This window comes from Chiloscyllium plagiosum, chromosome 26, assembly GCF_004010195.1.
Source record: "Chiloscyllium plagiosum isolate BGI_BamShark_2017 chromosome 26, ASM401019v2, whole genome shotgun sequence".
NCBI classification, from domain to species: Eukaryota; Metazoa; Chordata; class Chondrichthyes; order Orectolobiformes; family Hemiscylliidae; genus Chiloscyllium; species Chiloscyllium plagiosum.
In genome coordinates, this window is record NC_057735.1 from 9,203,549 (window position 1) to 9,219,893 (window position 16,345).

The 16,345-nt window shown below is 41.1% G+C and overlaps 1 protein-coding gene across 6 annotated transcripts in view; it reads right to left on the reverse strand.

Moving 5' to 3' along the window:
• pik3c2b (phosphatidylinositol-4-phosphate 3-kinase, catalytic subunit type 2 beta) overlaps positions 1-16,345 on the reverse strand; it is a 181,856-nt gene that overhangs the window by 108,324 nt on the left and 57,187 nt on the right. For all 6 annotated transcript variants that reach the window (XM_043716446.1, XM_043716445.1, XM_043716443.1 and 3 more), the window contains exon 5: positions 14,770-14,890. In XM_043716446.1, the coding sequence (XP_043572381.1) occupies positions 14,770-14,890 (121 nt within the window). The remainder of the gene's footprint in view (positions 1-14,769; positions 14,891-16,345) is intronic.

Here is a 16,345-nt window from a genome sequence, read left to right on the forward strand (position 1 = left end):
AAACACAAGATAGTCAAGAACAGAGGGGACTGATGTATAAAATGATGAGGGGCATAGATTGGGGAGACAGAAAGAGATTCTTCTCCTTGGTGAAGTCATCAATGACCAATGGGCATAGATTTAAGGTCAGGGGCAGATGGCTTATAGGACATGGGAGGTAAAAAACCTTTTCCCCCAAGATAATGGTGGGAATCTGGAACTCTCAGTTCTGCACTCGTGATGACACATCCCATAAAATTAAGGTGAAGTGTTACAAAGTGGGATTAGAGTAGTTAAGTAGTTGTTTTTGACCAGTTTAAAGTAATTGTATGGGGGTCGCGATGGGACATATTCTGTAATGTAGATCTCTACAACTCCATAGCAACCAGCATGGATGCTTTAACGGTACATCATGCTTTTAATTGAATTTTACAAGGAAATTACAGGGTGCATTATCAAATTGTGGTGGATATTATAACTATGGATTATGAGATAGTAGTTTGAGAAGATGCCACACGAAAGGCTTGTGGCAAAAATGAAACCATAGGATACTATAGGGAACAAAGCTTTCTTGAGGATGCTAAGGGATGCAAATGGTGAGAAATGCAATTTTTGTTAGGTTTCCAGCAATATGCGCAGAGATCTCCTTTCTTACAAATCATTCATGGCACGTGGGTGTCGCTGGCTATGCCTGCGTTTATTGCCCATCCCTAGTTTTCCTCAAGAAGATTGTGGTGAGCTGCCATCTTGAATAGCTGCAGTTCTGTAGTTTGTAAAGGTGCACATTCAGGTAGAAAGCAATACAAAAATCATTAAATATGATTCTGTCTCTACACACAGAATACAAAAGCACAGTGGAAATCTTGAACATGTAACATTCACAGGATAATCCTGGAGTTCAGCCAGACTATTAGGGCCACGAAATGGGAACCATGACTACTCTTTACAAAAAGAAAAGGTCTGATAGACGAAAAAGAACTTAAAAAGTTCAGTCTTTCCTGCTTGAACAGAGAATATAATGAGATCTGAAGGCGTTTCCTTTTCAAGATAATTAATAACTTTGACCGGATAGCTTCCATTAGTTAATAAAGCAGTAATAATTAGCTCAGGACCTTTTCTTCATACAGGAATTTATTGGAACATGGACTGCTTCACCACAAATAATTATTGAGGCATAATTAACACAAAGGGACAAGAGTTTGAAAAGGAAAAATGATACCATGGAAAGGCAGAAAAAATTAGAGTACTTAACTCTGGTTGACTAATTAACATCAACACCAGGGGATGCTCTCCCTTCATAGTGTAAATCATATAACTCAATGCTGTTGGATCCGAATACAACACGTTACTTAGAGAAACAGAGACACATCTGAATTAGAGTCTTGTGCTATGTGCCAATCAAAGCACAGGAAGCAATTGATTGGCGCATGAAGTAAGAGGTGGCAGCATTCCAACACTGAGGTTGAATCAGGCTGATGAACACACCCACTGTACTTCTGAGGTCTCTTACTCTGAGGTGCAAGGGCTTTCTCCATGAGCTTCAGATGACAAAATCCTTTAAAAGATGCAGAAGAATCCAGTTGTCAATCTATTTGTGATTCCTGAGTGGTCAGACCACATTATTTTCATTACAAAGTTTGCCCAGGGCACAACAAGGGTGTTCTTGGCAATGTGAGCAATGCAGAATAATACTTCCTTTTGTAATGCTGAGCATTTGCAACAAACCAGCCACCAAGTGAAAAGAGAACTAGTGGCATTGTTACCATCAGTTTCTAGCTTCTCCTCAAAATACCATGCAAAATCAGATCACAATGCTGTGCTCCTCCTCCCATCTTACAAACAGAAATTGACACTTGAGGACTCAGTACAAAAAGTAGTGCAGTATTGGTCTGTGACAATGGATGATATTCTATGGAACTACTTAGAATCGGTGGAATAGTCCACATTCAAGAACTTAGCTGCCAACCTAAACAAGTATGCCACTAACATCACAGAATTCATTAGCAAGTGTGCAGAAGACTAGGTGCTGGAGAAGTTAATCTGAATGCTCCCCAAACAGAAACTATTGATGAACCAGGAGATCCACTCCCTAATGAAGTCTAGGTCTGAGGCATACAAGTCAGGCGATCCAGACCTATACAAGAAATCCAGACCTGACCTTCGCAAGGTTATCAGGGATGCCAGAAGACAACACCAAACTCAACTCAAGAGCCAGACTAACAACACGGACACCTGTAATTTGTGGCAAGGCTTACACGACATAATTGGTTTCAAAGAGAAGTCAAACAGAATTGCAGGCAACAATTGGGGCAGCATGGTGGCTCAGTGGTCAGCACTGCTGCCTCACAGCACCAGGGACCCAGGATCGATTCCAGCCTCGGGTGACTATCTGTGTAGAGTTTGCACATTCTCCCAGTGTCTACGTGGGTTTCCTCCGGGTGCTCCAGTTTCCTCCCACAGTCCAAAGATGTGCAGGTTAGGTGAATTGGCCATGCTAAATTGCCCATAGTGATAGGTGCATTAGTCAGGGATAAATGTAGGGGAATGGGTTACTCTTCGGAGCGTCAGTATGGACTTGTTGGGCCAAAGGACCTGTTTCCATACTGTAGGGAATCTAATCTAGTCTATTTATATACAGCCCTACCTGATGAGCTCCATGCATTCTATGCTCACTTTGAACAGAAGGTCAGTGAAATGATATCCACTTGTCCACATAGCCTCTGATCCACCTGTACCTCTGGTCAATGCCACAGATGTTAAATTCCATGAATCCACAGAAACCGAATGGCCTGATTGGAATGCCCGACTGTGCACTCCGATCCTGTGCAGACCAAATGGTGGAAGTATACGCTGACATCTTTAAGCTCTCCTTATTTCGATCTGAAGTCCCTACCTGCAAGATGATCACCATCATCTCAGTGCCAAAGAAAAATCATGCAGCGTGCCTCCATGACTATCGCCTGGTGGTTCTGACCTCTAGAATTATGAAGCACTTCAAGAGGTTAGTCATGGCTCACATCAACTCCAACCTACCAGATTGCCTTGATCATTTGCAATTTGCCTACCGATGTCTCCGGTCCATCTCTCTGGCCCTACATTCATTCTGGAACATCTGGATAACCAGGATACCCACAATAGGCTCCTACTTATTGACTACAGTTCCACCTTCAAACACAACAATTCCAAAAGAAAGCTCATCTCCAATCACTGAGATCTACATCCCCACTTCCCCCATCTGTAAGTGGATCCTTGACTTCCTAACCCACAGACCGCAGACAGTAAGAATATGTGACACTTCCTCCATGATAATCCCAACACAGGTGCCTCACAAGGTTATGTACTCAGCCCCCTATCATACTTCTTACACACTCACAACTGTATGGCCAAATTTTGCCCCAACTCCATTTACAAGTTTGCTGATGACACCACCATTGTAGGTCAGATCTCAACAACAACAAGACAGAGCACAGGTAAGAGACTGAGTCCTTAGCAGCATGGTGTAAAGACAACAGTCACTCCATCAATGTCAGCAAAACAAAGGAACAGGTCACTGACTTCAGGAAGTGGAGCGAAGGGCATGACCCTGTCTGCAACAACAGTGCTGAAGTGGAGATGGTTAAGAACATCAGGGAGTGATGATCACCAACAATCTGTCCTGGTCCACCTACATGGACATGATGGTCAAGAAAGCACGGCAACACCTCCAATTCCTCAGAGGGCCAGCAAAATTTGGCATGTCCACAAAGACTCTTACCAATTTGTTATAAATGCACCATAGAATCATCCTACTTGGGTGCACCACAGTGTGGTACAGCAACTGCTCTTTCCAAGACTGCAAGAAACTGTCAACACAGCCCAGCTCATCACACAATCCAGCCTTCCATCCATTGACACGATCTATACTTGCCACTGCCTCAGGAAAGCAACCAACATAATCACGATGCCACCCCCCCGCCCGCCCGCCCGCCCCCCCCCACCAGTTATATTCTTTTCCACCATCTTCCATCAGATAGAAGATATAAATACTGAATACATATACGAACAAATTCAAAAACAACTTCTTCTCTGCTATTATCAGACTTTTGAATGACCTCTCAAATGTTAATAAGCAAAAGTGAGGACTGCAGATGTTGGAAATCAGAGTCTAGATTAGAGTGGTGCTGGATAAGCACAGCAGGTCAGGCAGCATCCAAGGAGCAGGAAAATCGATGTTTCCGGGCATGAACGGCTTTTGCCCGAAACATCGATTTTCCTGCTCCTCGGATGCTCCTGACTTGCTGTGCTTATCCAGCACCACTCCAGTCTAGACTCTCAAATGTTAATATTGATCTCTTTCTCTGCAATTGTATTCTGCATTCTGTTTTGTTACTTGATTCACTTCATAAGGTACAATCTGCCTGTACAGAATGCAAAACACCACTTTTCACTATCTCAATACGTGTGACAACAATAAATCAAATCAAACTAAATAGAATCAGTTATTACCCTCATTGAAACTAACTCTAAAGGCCTATGTGTTAATTAAAAGATTATAGATTTCAATGATTTAAGACATGGATTAGCTGGTATTCATTAAACTTTCTGAAATCAACCACAATCACTGCCTAATCTGCAACTTCCTAGCCAAGTGCAATGTTATTCAGAAAGTGTTTCCCATAATCATTCCAAGTGCCCTACAACCCTTTCCATCCTCTTTTCTCCCATCGGTATGCTAAAGTGAGAGAGAAGACAGTAACTACAAAATCAATGTTGGATTCAGCTTTATAACACACACACATACAATTGAAGGATAATGAACAACTAACCCTTATATTCAAGACAAACATTCATTCATGGATTACTCAAAAGCTACAAACCATGGCAAGCATAGCAGCAGATATTTTCTGAGATTGGTTTCCTTCTCTTTTGTTTGATTCTCTTTCCCTATGACCTGTTTCTCCCTCCTTCAACATCTTCACTTCTGAATTATGATGCCAAATATATCCGTGGGGGGAAGGAAGGAAGGACGGAAGGGAGGACAAGACAGAAAGGGAAAAAGTGAGAACAAGACAAAACTGATAGAAAAAGAGAAAAGAATGAGTGAAAATACAGGACAGAGATGGGAGGAGAGAGAAGAGACAGAAAAGCAGTTAAGAGAGTGAGAAAAGAGAAGGGATAAGAGGGAGGGAAAAAAGAGAAGGGAGAAGTGAAAGGGTAAAGAAAATGGAAAAGAGATAGGAGAGATGAAGAGTGAGAAAATGCAGAGAAGGGAGATGAGTACTGCTGAAGAAGGGGCAAATGTCAGACATTTGCACTCCTTCTCAGAGCCAGTGCTTCTCTGTTTGCTTGTTTGTTTTATTCTCCAATGGTTCATCAGCAGTTTCCGCTTCAAGGGTTTTCCAGAAGTAACTTTGATACATGAATAACTTTATTTGTGATTGTAACTTGAAGCAGTAAAGGTGCCAGATTGAATCTGGGTGGACTTGTGGCTTTTATATCCCCATCCGTCCAGGTAACCTTACACAAAAGTGACCAATTTCTGGTTCTTAGGCTGAAGGCTTGGCGCACAAAATGGTGGCAGGTGCTTCAGTACTTCAGTGTGACCTTCTCAGAAGATGTTTTTTGAATCTGTGCTTCTTTGTTAGAAAAAAGGGAAAAACGTAAAATCACGGTTTGAAATTGGAAATTTGAAGTTTGAAATTATCTATTTTTTCAGCCGCTACAGTCAGAATTCAGGCTTAATTAGTCACCGAACCCGAAACGTTAACTTCGATTCTGTTCACAGATGCTGCCAAATCTGCTGAGTTTTTTCAACAACTTCTGTTATTGTTTTTAAATTAGTCACAGAATGGCCTCCTGAATTTCTGCTATTTAACACTTCATTTACCACCTACAATTTACCTACCATCATGTGACTACAGAATCAATAGTATCAATAATGGCCAATTTTGATACAGCTTGGAAATTTAAGGAAGTCGCTTTCCATCCAATGGGAAAAGCAGAGTGCCAGGACAAGGAAAGGAACATAAGAAATCTAGTGAAAATAGTTATTGGCCTGAATTTGTAGGAAGTGGTGCCTCTGTAAATAACAAGCATGCCTGTTAATGGATATAGTAAATGATTAGCTCTATTTGCGAGTAGGTAGTTGCCTTTGAAAGCAGTGGCACTGCTTCTCATCTGTATGCAATCTCTCATCCTGTGAAAGCACGCATTAATTTTCATATGTTGACAATTCTCAACTCTACCTGAACACCACCTCTCTCAATGCCCCTACTGTTGATTAATTATTTGACATCCAACACTGGACGAGAAGTTTCCTCTAAGTATTGGGAAGACTGAAGTCACCACAAACTGATTCCTAGCTACCAATTCCATCTTTAAGAATGGATGAAAACACTTTGGTAGCAGTTCGGAGAAGATTTACTTGTCGAATACCTGGTATGGGTGCCTTGTGTTATGAGGAAACGTCAGACAGGCTAAGCCGAAGTGTAGATAAGCAAGAGACAACTTGATTGAAACATATAGACTCTTAAGGGTTTTGACAATGGGCATATGGAAAGGATAATTCTTCATGTGGGAGAATCCAGAACTAAGTGTGACTCTCAAAATAGGAGGCTGCCCAATTAAGACTGAGATGAGAATTTTCTTTTTCCCCTCATAGAACGTACAAAGTTTTTTGAACTCCCTTCCTCATAAGGCAGTGGAAGCAGAATATTTTTAAGGTAAAGACAGATAGGTTCTTGACAAGCAAGAAATTGAAAGGTTATCGGGGTAGGCCAGATGTGGTGTAATCAGTCAGCCATGATATTACTGAATGGCACAGCAAGCTCAAAGGGCTGAGTAGCCTATTCTTTCTCCTAATTTGCATGGTCGTATCCCTCCCTGGCAGACATTGGAGTCAAAAATCTGAGTGCCAGCAACCTTGGTGTAGGAGTTCAATCACTAAGACCGCTTATTCCACCTCCATTATCCAACATTAGTCCTGCACCATTCGTCTGCTGCCGAAATCCTCATTGATGTCTGTCCGACCTGCTGTGCTTTTCCAGTGCTACATTTTTCAACTCTGATTCTGCAGATCTGCAGTCCTCACTTTCTCCTACTTCTATACTTGCCTATGCCAATATATACCTGGTTGCAACTTCCCACAATATTCTAAACTCTGTAAACCTGGGATCATCCAAAACACTGCTACCTGTGTTGTCAATAAAACCAAGTCTCATTCATCTGTCAGCTCTGTGCTCACTGATCGATATTGGTTGTCAAGCACCAACTCAAACTTAACATTTTCATCCTGATTTTCAATGGTGCCCTCCATCCTTAATCTCCTCCTGCCTTACCTGCACACACACACACACACACACACACACACCCGGACCCTGCACACCTCTCCCTTCCCACTGAGATGTTTGCACTTATCTAATTCTAGCCCTTTGTGCCTCTCCAATTTCAACTGCTCCACCATTTTCAGCTGTGCCTTCAGCAGCTTGAGCTCCAAGCACTGAAATCCATCTACAAACCTTCATTACTGATGCTAGAGCTCTGTGACAGAGAAATTGCTCTTGAAGTTGGCCACAAGTTGATCTTAAAAAAATATTTATTGAAGGGAGGTCTGAAGGGTTGAGATCTGCCACCTTTCCCTGCGGGAATGCTGACTAAACACAGGATGTTGCAGCCCATGTCCTTGTATGATTTACAGTCCAATTCACACTTATCTTTTAGTTGCACATATCCTGTGGCGGCTTACTCTCACTGCTGGAACTGACTGCACACTTTGCTCAAAGTGCCAGTATTTTTGGTCACGTGTCAGCTGTGACATCCACCTCTCCTGATCTCTCAACACAGCAGCATAGGGCCTCAGTTATGCATTTCACACAGCGGCTCCTCCAGTGGGTGTCCAGAATACCATTAGTTGAATCAAACAGGGTGGGAATAACAATGTACAGCTAGAGAATGCCAGAAAACTTTCATGCACTTCACGGAGGCATCAGCCTAGATTACGATTATATTGACGAACATTTTTCGTGCAAACAGCTAAGTGTGTAGAATGCATATAAAGTATCAAGATACAAGCTCAATTAATAATTTTAAGATTTATGGGTGGAATCCTAGAAGTCTGAGCAATTTTGGCTTTGGCGGAGTATATGTCAGAATCAAGCAACAGGTGTGGCAAGGCCCAACTCAACATTGGGAGTAATTCACTAACTTTTCACAAGCATTCAAACGTCAATGACAAGGATTAGTGCTTATTAAGGTGCTTGTTAATGGCATAACATGCCACATTAACGTAATACCTCCCATTTTACCAAACTCGCCAAACACATTAGACAACAGGAAAACTCAAAGAAACCAGAGCAAATTTCTGGTGGATTCAGCTCACCACTTGCTCCAAACAACCTCCATGTTGGACACCAAACTCAAACATCCTAGGATACACTGCATGTGTACAGCCACATCCATAGACATTGGCATCTGACATGTTCCACTCCTAAGAACCCATTTACTGAATGCTTCTGTACTTCAAATATGGACCTAAGGTTCTATCAGTAATATTACTGCAAGGACACACATCTAGCTCACAGAATGAACCAAACTACATCTTTGGACTCTCTGCTAACTGTCATTGTACTTATACACTTTGACCATACCTGGGTGCTCACAGCATCCCTGCCTTGCATTGCTTTGTTTTCAGTTATCCCCCTCAGCCAAACATAGCAGGCTCATAACACTGCTGTGTCACTGTATCATTTAGGGCAGTCCAAAGCCTGAAACCTTGTCATTTAAAGCTTGCCAATCATTTCCAGCAGGGCTCAGTCAAGAAAAGGGGACAGCTTTCACTCAAATGTTTGGCATAGTAACTCAAGGGAAGTCTGTAATACCAGTCTGGCTCTGTTTGGGCAGCTGGAGACACTAATCTCTCCTCAAAAGGGCTGAGGAACTGAATGATGGGCAATATGCCACTCAGCTTGAGTCTTTCTGTCCGATTGTGGGCAGTTTTCCTCATGGAATCAGAAAGGCAGGTATTAAAGAAGGGAAAGGTGGGTACAGCAGCAGCGAACAAGCACGAGTGAGAGGCAGTGGAGAGAGGATGATGGAACTTGCAATAGCAGAGGGAAAAATGACATTAACCTTGTTTCTCCAAATGGCTGAGACTGCTATAACCTAGGTGACAATGTAAATGCACTGCGCCTGAGAGAAACATCAGGAATGGTGTAGGGCAGCTCTGGACCGGAGGTACGCATAGGGTGTGCAATGGATGTTAGTGAATTCCAGGAAACCTGGTGAGTTCTTCCAGGAACAGCAAGAGGGAAGATGGGATGGAAACCAGACATATAATATACCATAGGGGCGGGGTAGATAATTAATAAGACCAGTTTTGTAAGATAGAGCAAGAAAACCTGCTAGAGCTCACAGTGAGAAACCCTCCAAAAAGCTACACAGTTTTGATACAGACATAAAAAAGGTAAGCTTCAGATTGTTCCAAGACAATGATACATAACGATGTTGAGCCAAAGCAGATAGATGGAGTCCATTAAGCAGGTCAACTGTGGTCTCGCTGAATATGCCCAAGCTGAAATTCTTACTTCAATTTACAGAATCATAGAAACCTGAAACATACGTGGTGGGTTTTCTACCTCAAGCTCTCTCTTAATTCTTAGAAAGAGGAGTTCTCTGCTTAGTCCCTTGCCTTTACTGTTCCTCTATAAAAATTCCTCATTAGCAAACATCTGTCCAACTGCCTTTTTAAACTATGATTACCTTCCATCTGGGTTGTGAAGTGAGGGAATTGAACTGACAATCGTAACCCATTTAATAATTTTTTTAAAAACATGACAATTAACCACTATCTCCCAAGCTAGACACGTTGATGCATGAATCATTCATGCTAGGAGCTGGCTGAAAAAGTGCAAACAAGGCCAATTCAGGGATCTTTGCTGGAGTCAGAGTTGGATCAGCTGAGTGGGTGGAAATCTCCTTCTGGTCTCATGTATGACAGCAGCTCCTGCATAAGATCGATCATCACATCCATGTATGAATAATCTTTGAGGGAGGGCCACACCATGATTATGAAAAAAGCTGATTTCTTTTGTGTTCTCTTCCTTTAGTCTTAGAACAGGGAAAGCAGAGGCTGTTTGTATTATATTACCTTTACAACACTTTGGGGAGTGGTTGAAGAGAATGGTCTGGTATTTTCTGGAGTTTAGATGAGTGAAAGGAGATCTCATAGAAACAAAAATTCATAAAAGGGATCAACCGAATAGACACAGCCTCATTAAAAAGAGCAAACCATTTAAGACTGAGATGAGAAAGAAATTCTTCAGTCAGTGGGCAGTGAACCTTTTGAATTCTAAAATCGAGGGGACTGAGGAAGCTCAGTCATTGAGTAAATTCAAGACAATGATGGACACATTTCTAGATACTAATGACATCAAGGGATGTGGAAGTAGTGTGCTAAAATGGCACTGAAGTAGATGATGATCAGCCACGATCTAGAATGGAGGAGCAGACTTGTGGGACTAAATGGTCTAGTACTGCTTGTACTTTTCTATAACACACAAACAGCTGAATTGGCCCAAGGTCGCTATGTAGGTGTTTACGCCCTAAACGAGCTTCCTATCATCCTATTTCATCTCATTCCATCCTTTACTTGACTTCTCCTCCAAATATTTATCTAATTTCCTCATACAGGTCTACGCTAGTCACATCAACTAGTAACTATACTAGCCATCTGGAGATTAGCTCACTCAGCAGAAGCTACTGCTTATGCCTGGAATGTACGCTGGCTCATTTAGCTCAGTGCTTCTCTGGATTCCAGCAAATAACAGGAAAGAGACACAAAACTCACGCTTCCATTGAATGTTGCACTTTCATTTCAGAGATCTGTTTGATCGGGTAAGAGGCTAGTGTTTGTAGGAAAGTTTCTGCAGAGTTTTCCAATGCCCAGGACACAAAAGTAGGTTTAAATAAAACTTCCCACTCTCCTTCTGCGGTTCGTGACATACACGCATAGACACACACACAGGATCTTCCTATTTCATACCCTAAAAGTAGGAGAACACACCATCTACTAAGGTAAGAAAAACTACTGAATCTTTCAGGGATCTAAAAACATTCCAATTAATTAAGTTCACTTCCTATCAGTAGGCCCAGAAAATTGTGGCCCACAGGTGCAAACACATACAGTCGCAAAAGCAACTGCACGAATATTTATAAACATACACCCACACACACACCCACACCCACACAAAGTGGTGTGGATACAATTGTACGTACAGGTGCAACATAGACAAGCAGCCTGTTTAAGAATACAAGATTGCAGCTGCATTTGAGAGACTGTCACACTGAATAAACCGGGGAAAATTAAAAACTGAAAATAGAATCTAACATTTAAATATATTACATGTTTAAAAAAGTAAAAAAGAGAAGTTGTTAACCGAGCTTCATTCAATGATCCTGTTTACACTGAACACACTCAGACTGAAAGTAACACATGAAATGTATAAGTCTGCAAATCTCTGCAAGCCTTCTGCATATTGCAGTTGCTACCTGTGCCCTTTGGAACAAAAGGTTTTTTTCCCCTCACTAAGGAGCCTAGATGTTCTTAAAGTGAAGACCAAATAGATAGTTTCTAATATAATGATCAATTTGGAGGAAAACTGAAATTGCTGGAGAAACATAGCAGGTTTGGCAGCAATACCTGGTAGCAGATTTGGACAGAAAGCAAAGTTAACGTTTCAAGTCTAGTGACCCTTTTTCAGAACTCAGAATTTAGAGTGTTTACTTTAAAGTAATTCTACCACTACAAGCCCCACGCCATTCCCAACTTAATTCTGCGACAAATTGAACATGAATGACTTTCAGTCATCTGTGAGGAAAACGTTGGAAATCATTTCACATCTATAGCCTTCTGAACTGTGTTCCTCTGAAACATGTTGAGATGTTTAATTTTGATAAAGCTGCTGGGTAACTACAAGTTCTTGTTGTACTAGATCAATTCCCAATGGACTGAAATTGAATTGGGGAATTAAAAAAAGTGTCCAGCCTATTGCACATGTGGCTAAGGCATTGTGTCATCTAATCTGCAAATCATATCCATGTAGTAAAACAACTGGTGTTCTGAAACTCCACTGTGTACCTTTATCAAGATCTTTAAAAGGTGCTTTCATTATAGGAAGCTTGACATTCTTGTGACCAATTAAGTCAGCCTCCAAGGATCCTGCAACAGCCAACCTTATTGAGTTTTATCTGGCAAAAATCAGGAGTGAAAAATTTTATCAGTCTATGATCGACATTGCAGCTCTCGCTTGATGCTACCGATATCACCAGGGTCTCTCCAAATAAAAGGGCTTCATCCCTCTACACTTGCCTGGGCAGGTGTAGCTGCAAGAATAGACAAAAAACTTGAGGCTATCCAAGACAAATCTATTTTCTTAATCGGTGTTGTGGCTGAACTCAACCTATCTTCCCTATGCCACTGTCACAAACTGACTGCAGAAATGTACCAAACACACTTCAACAGTACATGTGAAACACATGACTTCTACTTCCAACATTGTAGAAACATTCCAACAGCTGCAAAAATCTGTTAGGGTCATAGAGCATCCTGAGTAATATTTTTCTAAGGCTGCTGAGGTACCATAAGAACAAAGGAAGTTCAAAGAAAAAGCCCAATAATACCTTCCAGAGGGAGAACAGGTAGAGATACGTAATGAATGTGACCTTGTCATCCACAGCCAAATAACGCATTTGAAAAAAATTCTCCTCCTCAAAATAGGCCCAGTTATTATTTGTCATCTAAATAACTACAGCCACTGTCCACAATGCAAAAATCAAGTGTGTGATGGAAACTTTGCAAATGCCTGGACGAGTGCAGCTCCTAACACAAAGAACCTTGGCACCCGAAAAAAAAGCAGTCCACCTGACTGAAACCACATCCACAAACATCCATTCCCTCCACTACTGATGCTCAGTGGCAGTGTACTATTGACAAGATAAACTTTAGAAATTCACCAAAACTCCTGAGACAGCTCCTTCCAAACCCATGACCACTTTCATCTAGAAGGAAATGGCAATACCACCATTTGCAAGTTAACCACCAAGCCACGCACCAAATTGGTGACTTGGAAATGTATTGCCATTCCTTCAATATCATTGAGTCAAAATCCTCAAATTCCCTCCCAATCTGAAAACATGGACTGCAGTGATTCAAGGCAGCAACTCACCATGACATTCTCAAAGGACAAATAGGGACAAGTAACAAATGCTGGCCCTGTCAGCAATACCTACATCCCAGTGAATTTTTAAAAAAGCACAGTTTAAATGGTGTCCAAAAGACATTGTCAAAAGGCAAGGGATGACAGACATGATTCTTTGAGACTGTTCTCTGGGTCAGGGCATAAGGGTAAATAGAGAATAGGCAAACAGTGCGCAATACTCCATTAAAAGTCTCAGGCTTCCTTTTGCTCATCAGTCCCTCTTCCTACTTGAACAAACATGATGGCTCCCGACATAATCTTCACCTGACAGATCACTTTATCCCCACTTTAATTCATCATAAAGGTAATCAAGTTTTCCCTTTATTCAAGAGACTGTGATCTCTGTGAACCTCTGGTTGTCTAGTTTCCCAGCAACAGCAGTATGAAAAATGGGTAGGGAGTGACACAGTGGTAATGTCACTGGATTAGTAACCCAGAACTTCAGGTGAACATTTTGCAGTGATGGGTTCAAATCCCACCATGGCAGATGGTGAAATTTGAACTAATTTAAAATAAATCTGGAAAATCCATGCAACCAGTATCAATGGGCATCCTTTGGGGAAGGCAATCTTTCATCTTTGTCTGGCCTACGTGTTGAACTTTTAACTGCCTTCTCGGCAAATGCTGGCACATTCTACATATCATGAATGAATCAAAAACAAAATACACCAAGTCAACTACCAGGACCTGACAACTTTTTAAGTTAGAGTCAGATAAATGTCACCCATTCATACACTGAAATGGGTAGATGGTTAAACAGTGGCCAGTTTGAACATTTAGCCATGTTCATAACTTTGTGATAACAATGTGGTACCGACAGAGTTAACCAAGTGGCAGAGTTACTGTACCAGTGTCTGACTTCAAAAGGCAGCTGATCAAAACCCAAGATTCTGTCCACTACAACAGAACAGGAAAGTCTGCAGTTGGAACTGCGGTGTGTGGTAAGTGACAGATCTCAGCAACTGCAGCTTTCGTGGCACTGGAACGTTCTGTGAGCGGGGAGGTACAATGTGCCACGTTCCATCTCCTGATTTCAATCTGGTTACTAGCATGAGAGTGCAATGATGCATTTTGGAAATGTAAATAAAATGGCACAATTTTGATAAGGTATAATTGTGCAGGAAACAGAAATCTCACAGTGGTTACATATATAAACCATCGAAGGTCACAAGAAAAAGTTATAAAGCTGGTAAAAAGCATGGCTTTATAACAGAAGCACAATGCAGAACTGCAAGAAAGTAATGTTAAACCTTCATCTATCATTGTTTAAACCTGCCCTAGAAAACACTGATCAATGTTGGGCATCACAGTTTGGGGGGTGGGGGGCAGGAATTGGGTGCTGTCAAGACCTTGTAGAGAATCAGATTTAGTAGAATGGTACCTTAGGGAGAAAAGGTTCAAAATGCACAATATTAGCCAATCACTTTAATCATTTTCCAGTATGTTCTCTTTTTAAATACCACCGTAAGTTTACTATTTTTAAAAAATGCTTTTGTTAAATGCCGATTTCCACAGCAAGCTATTTGTACATGCATTAAAATTTCAGCAAGTAACTTACTTCTGTAGAAATTCTTCCAGTCCACATATCTTCAGGACAAAGTTGTCAACGTTTATGCCACGGAGGTTGTCATAGATGTAACAGAGAGTCTGATAAATAACTAGATCTACTGTGGAGCCCCCTGGAAAACAATGCAATGCCACAACCAGTGAACAATTTGGATTCATATTTAAACATTAACTCAGTTCAAAATCTCTCAAATGAATATTTTCAAATAAAACTTGACATTGAGCCAAAAAGAATATGATAGGACAAGTTAAAAAAAAGCTTCATCATGGAAATAGATTTTATTGAGGACTTTAAAAGGTGGGGAAATGGAGAAATAAAGAATTTTAGGGAGTAAAATCCTGAGCTTAGAATCTGATCAGTTGAAATAGCAAAGTTGAAGGCATGACTGCCCATGGAAGAACAATGAAAATAGAGCCAGGGCACAAGGTCAGATTTGGAGGAGCACAGAATTCTAAGATGATTGTAGGTCAAGATGAGGTTACAAAAGTAAGGAGGGGCAAAGCCACTGAGGAATATGAAAGTGAAAGACGGAATTTCAAATACAAGGATGACATGTGATGTGACAGCAGAGTTTTGTGAAGTTTTACAGATGGTACAACATAGAAGCTCACCAGGAGAGTTTAGACATAAATAAAGGTCAGAGTTGTAGCAGCAACAGATGATACGAGGCCAGGGCAGAGACAGGTGATGCTACAGAAACAGAGCTAGGAGTCTTTTGAAGACCAGCAGCTTTACAAATGCTACAACAGTAAACTGAGGAAAATCCTGAGATAAGGGCCCTGGAACCTACACCATGTGTGCCATTGCTCGGGCAGACACACCCATCTGCACTAAGCTCTCTAAAGAGCAGGTTTGTTTTTAATCATAGATGCAATAAAAAAAATGAGTTCCTTCAGCATCAGATATTATCTTTCATTCATTTATCAGCTCTTTGAGTGCATAGATTGCTTCACATGATATGAGCAGAAACTGGGATTAAAGACATAAATAGCAGTATACCTGATACCAGTGATTTGCGAGGCTTTAAGTAGCATGTACTCTCCATTTGTTAACACACATTAGAATGCACAGGCAGGGAAAACCCACAATTTGGTCACACTGATATATTAGCCGGGCAGCATATTATGTCACTGCTGTTGAATCAATTTAGGTAAGTGGAGATAATAAAATTCTTAAAATGCATACAAATCTCCCCTCTAATAGGGCAATTCTGCTGAATATCATTAAGCAGACAATAGATACATGTAGAATAAATTGACTGGTCTACTGAAGTATTGTAGTTTTTTGCTTATTTTTGGGTGTTAATTCATTTCAGTTGCACTAAACTGCTTCAGTAACCACCTGATGAAGGAGCAGCGCTCCAAAAGCTAGTGCTTCCAATTAAACCTGTTGGACTATAACCTGATGTTGTGTGATTTTTAACTTTGTACACCCCAGTCCAACACCGGCATCTCCAAATCACTCTTTAATGCCAGTTGCCTGAGGTGGTCGTCACCTTTTCCTATTTGAAACAAATGAAAATGCTAATTTCTTGTAACAGATTGATTGAAAGGGAACATTTATTGTA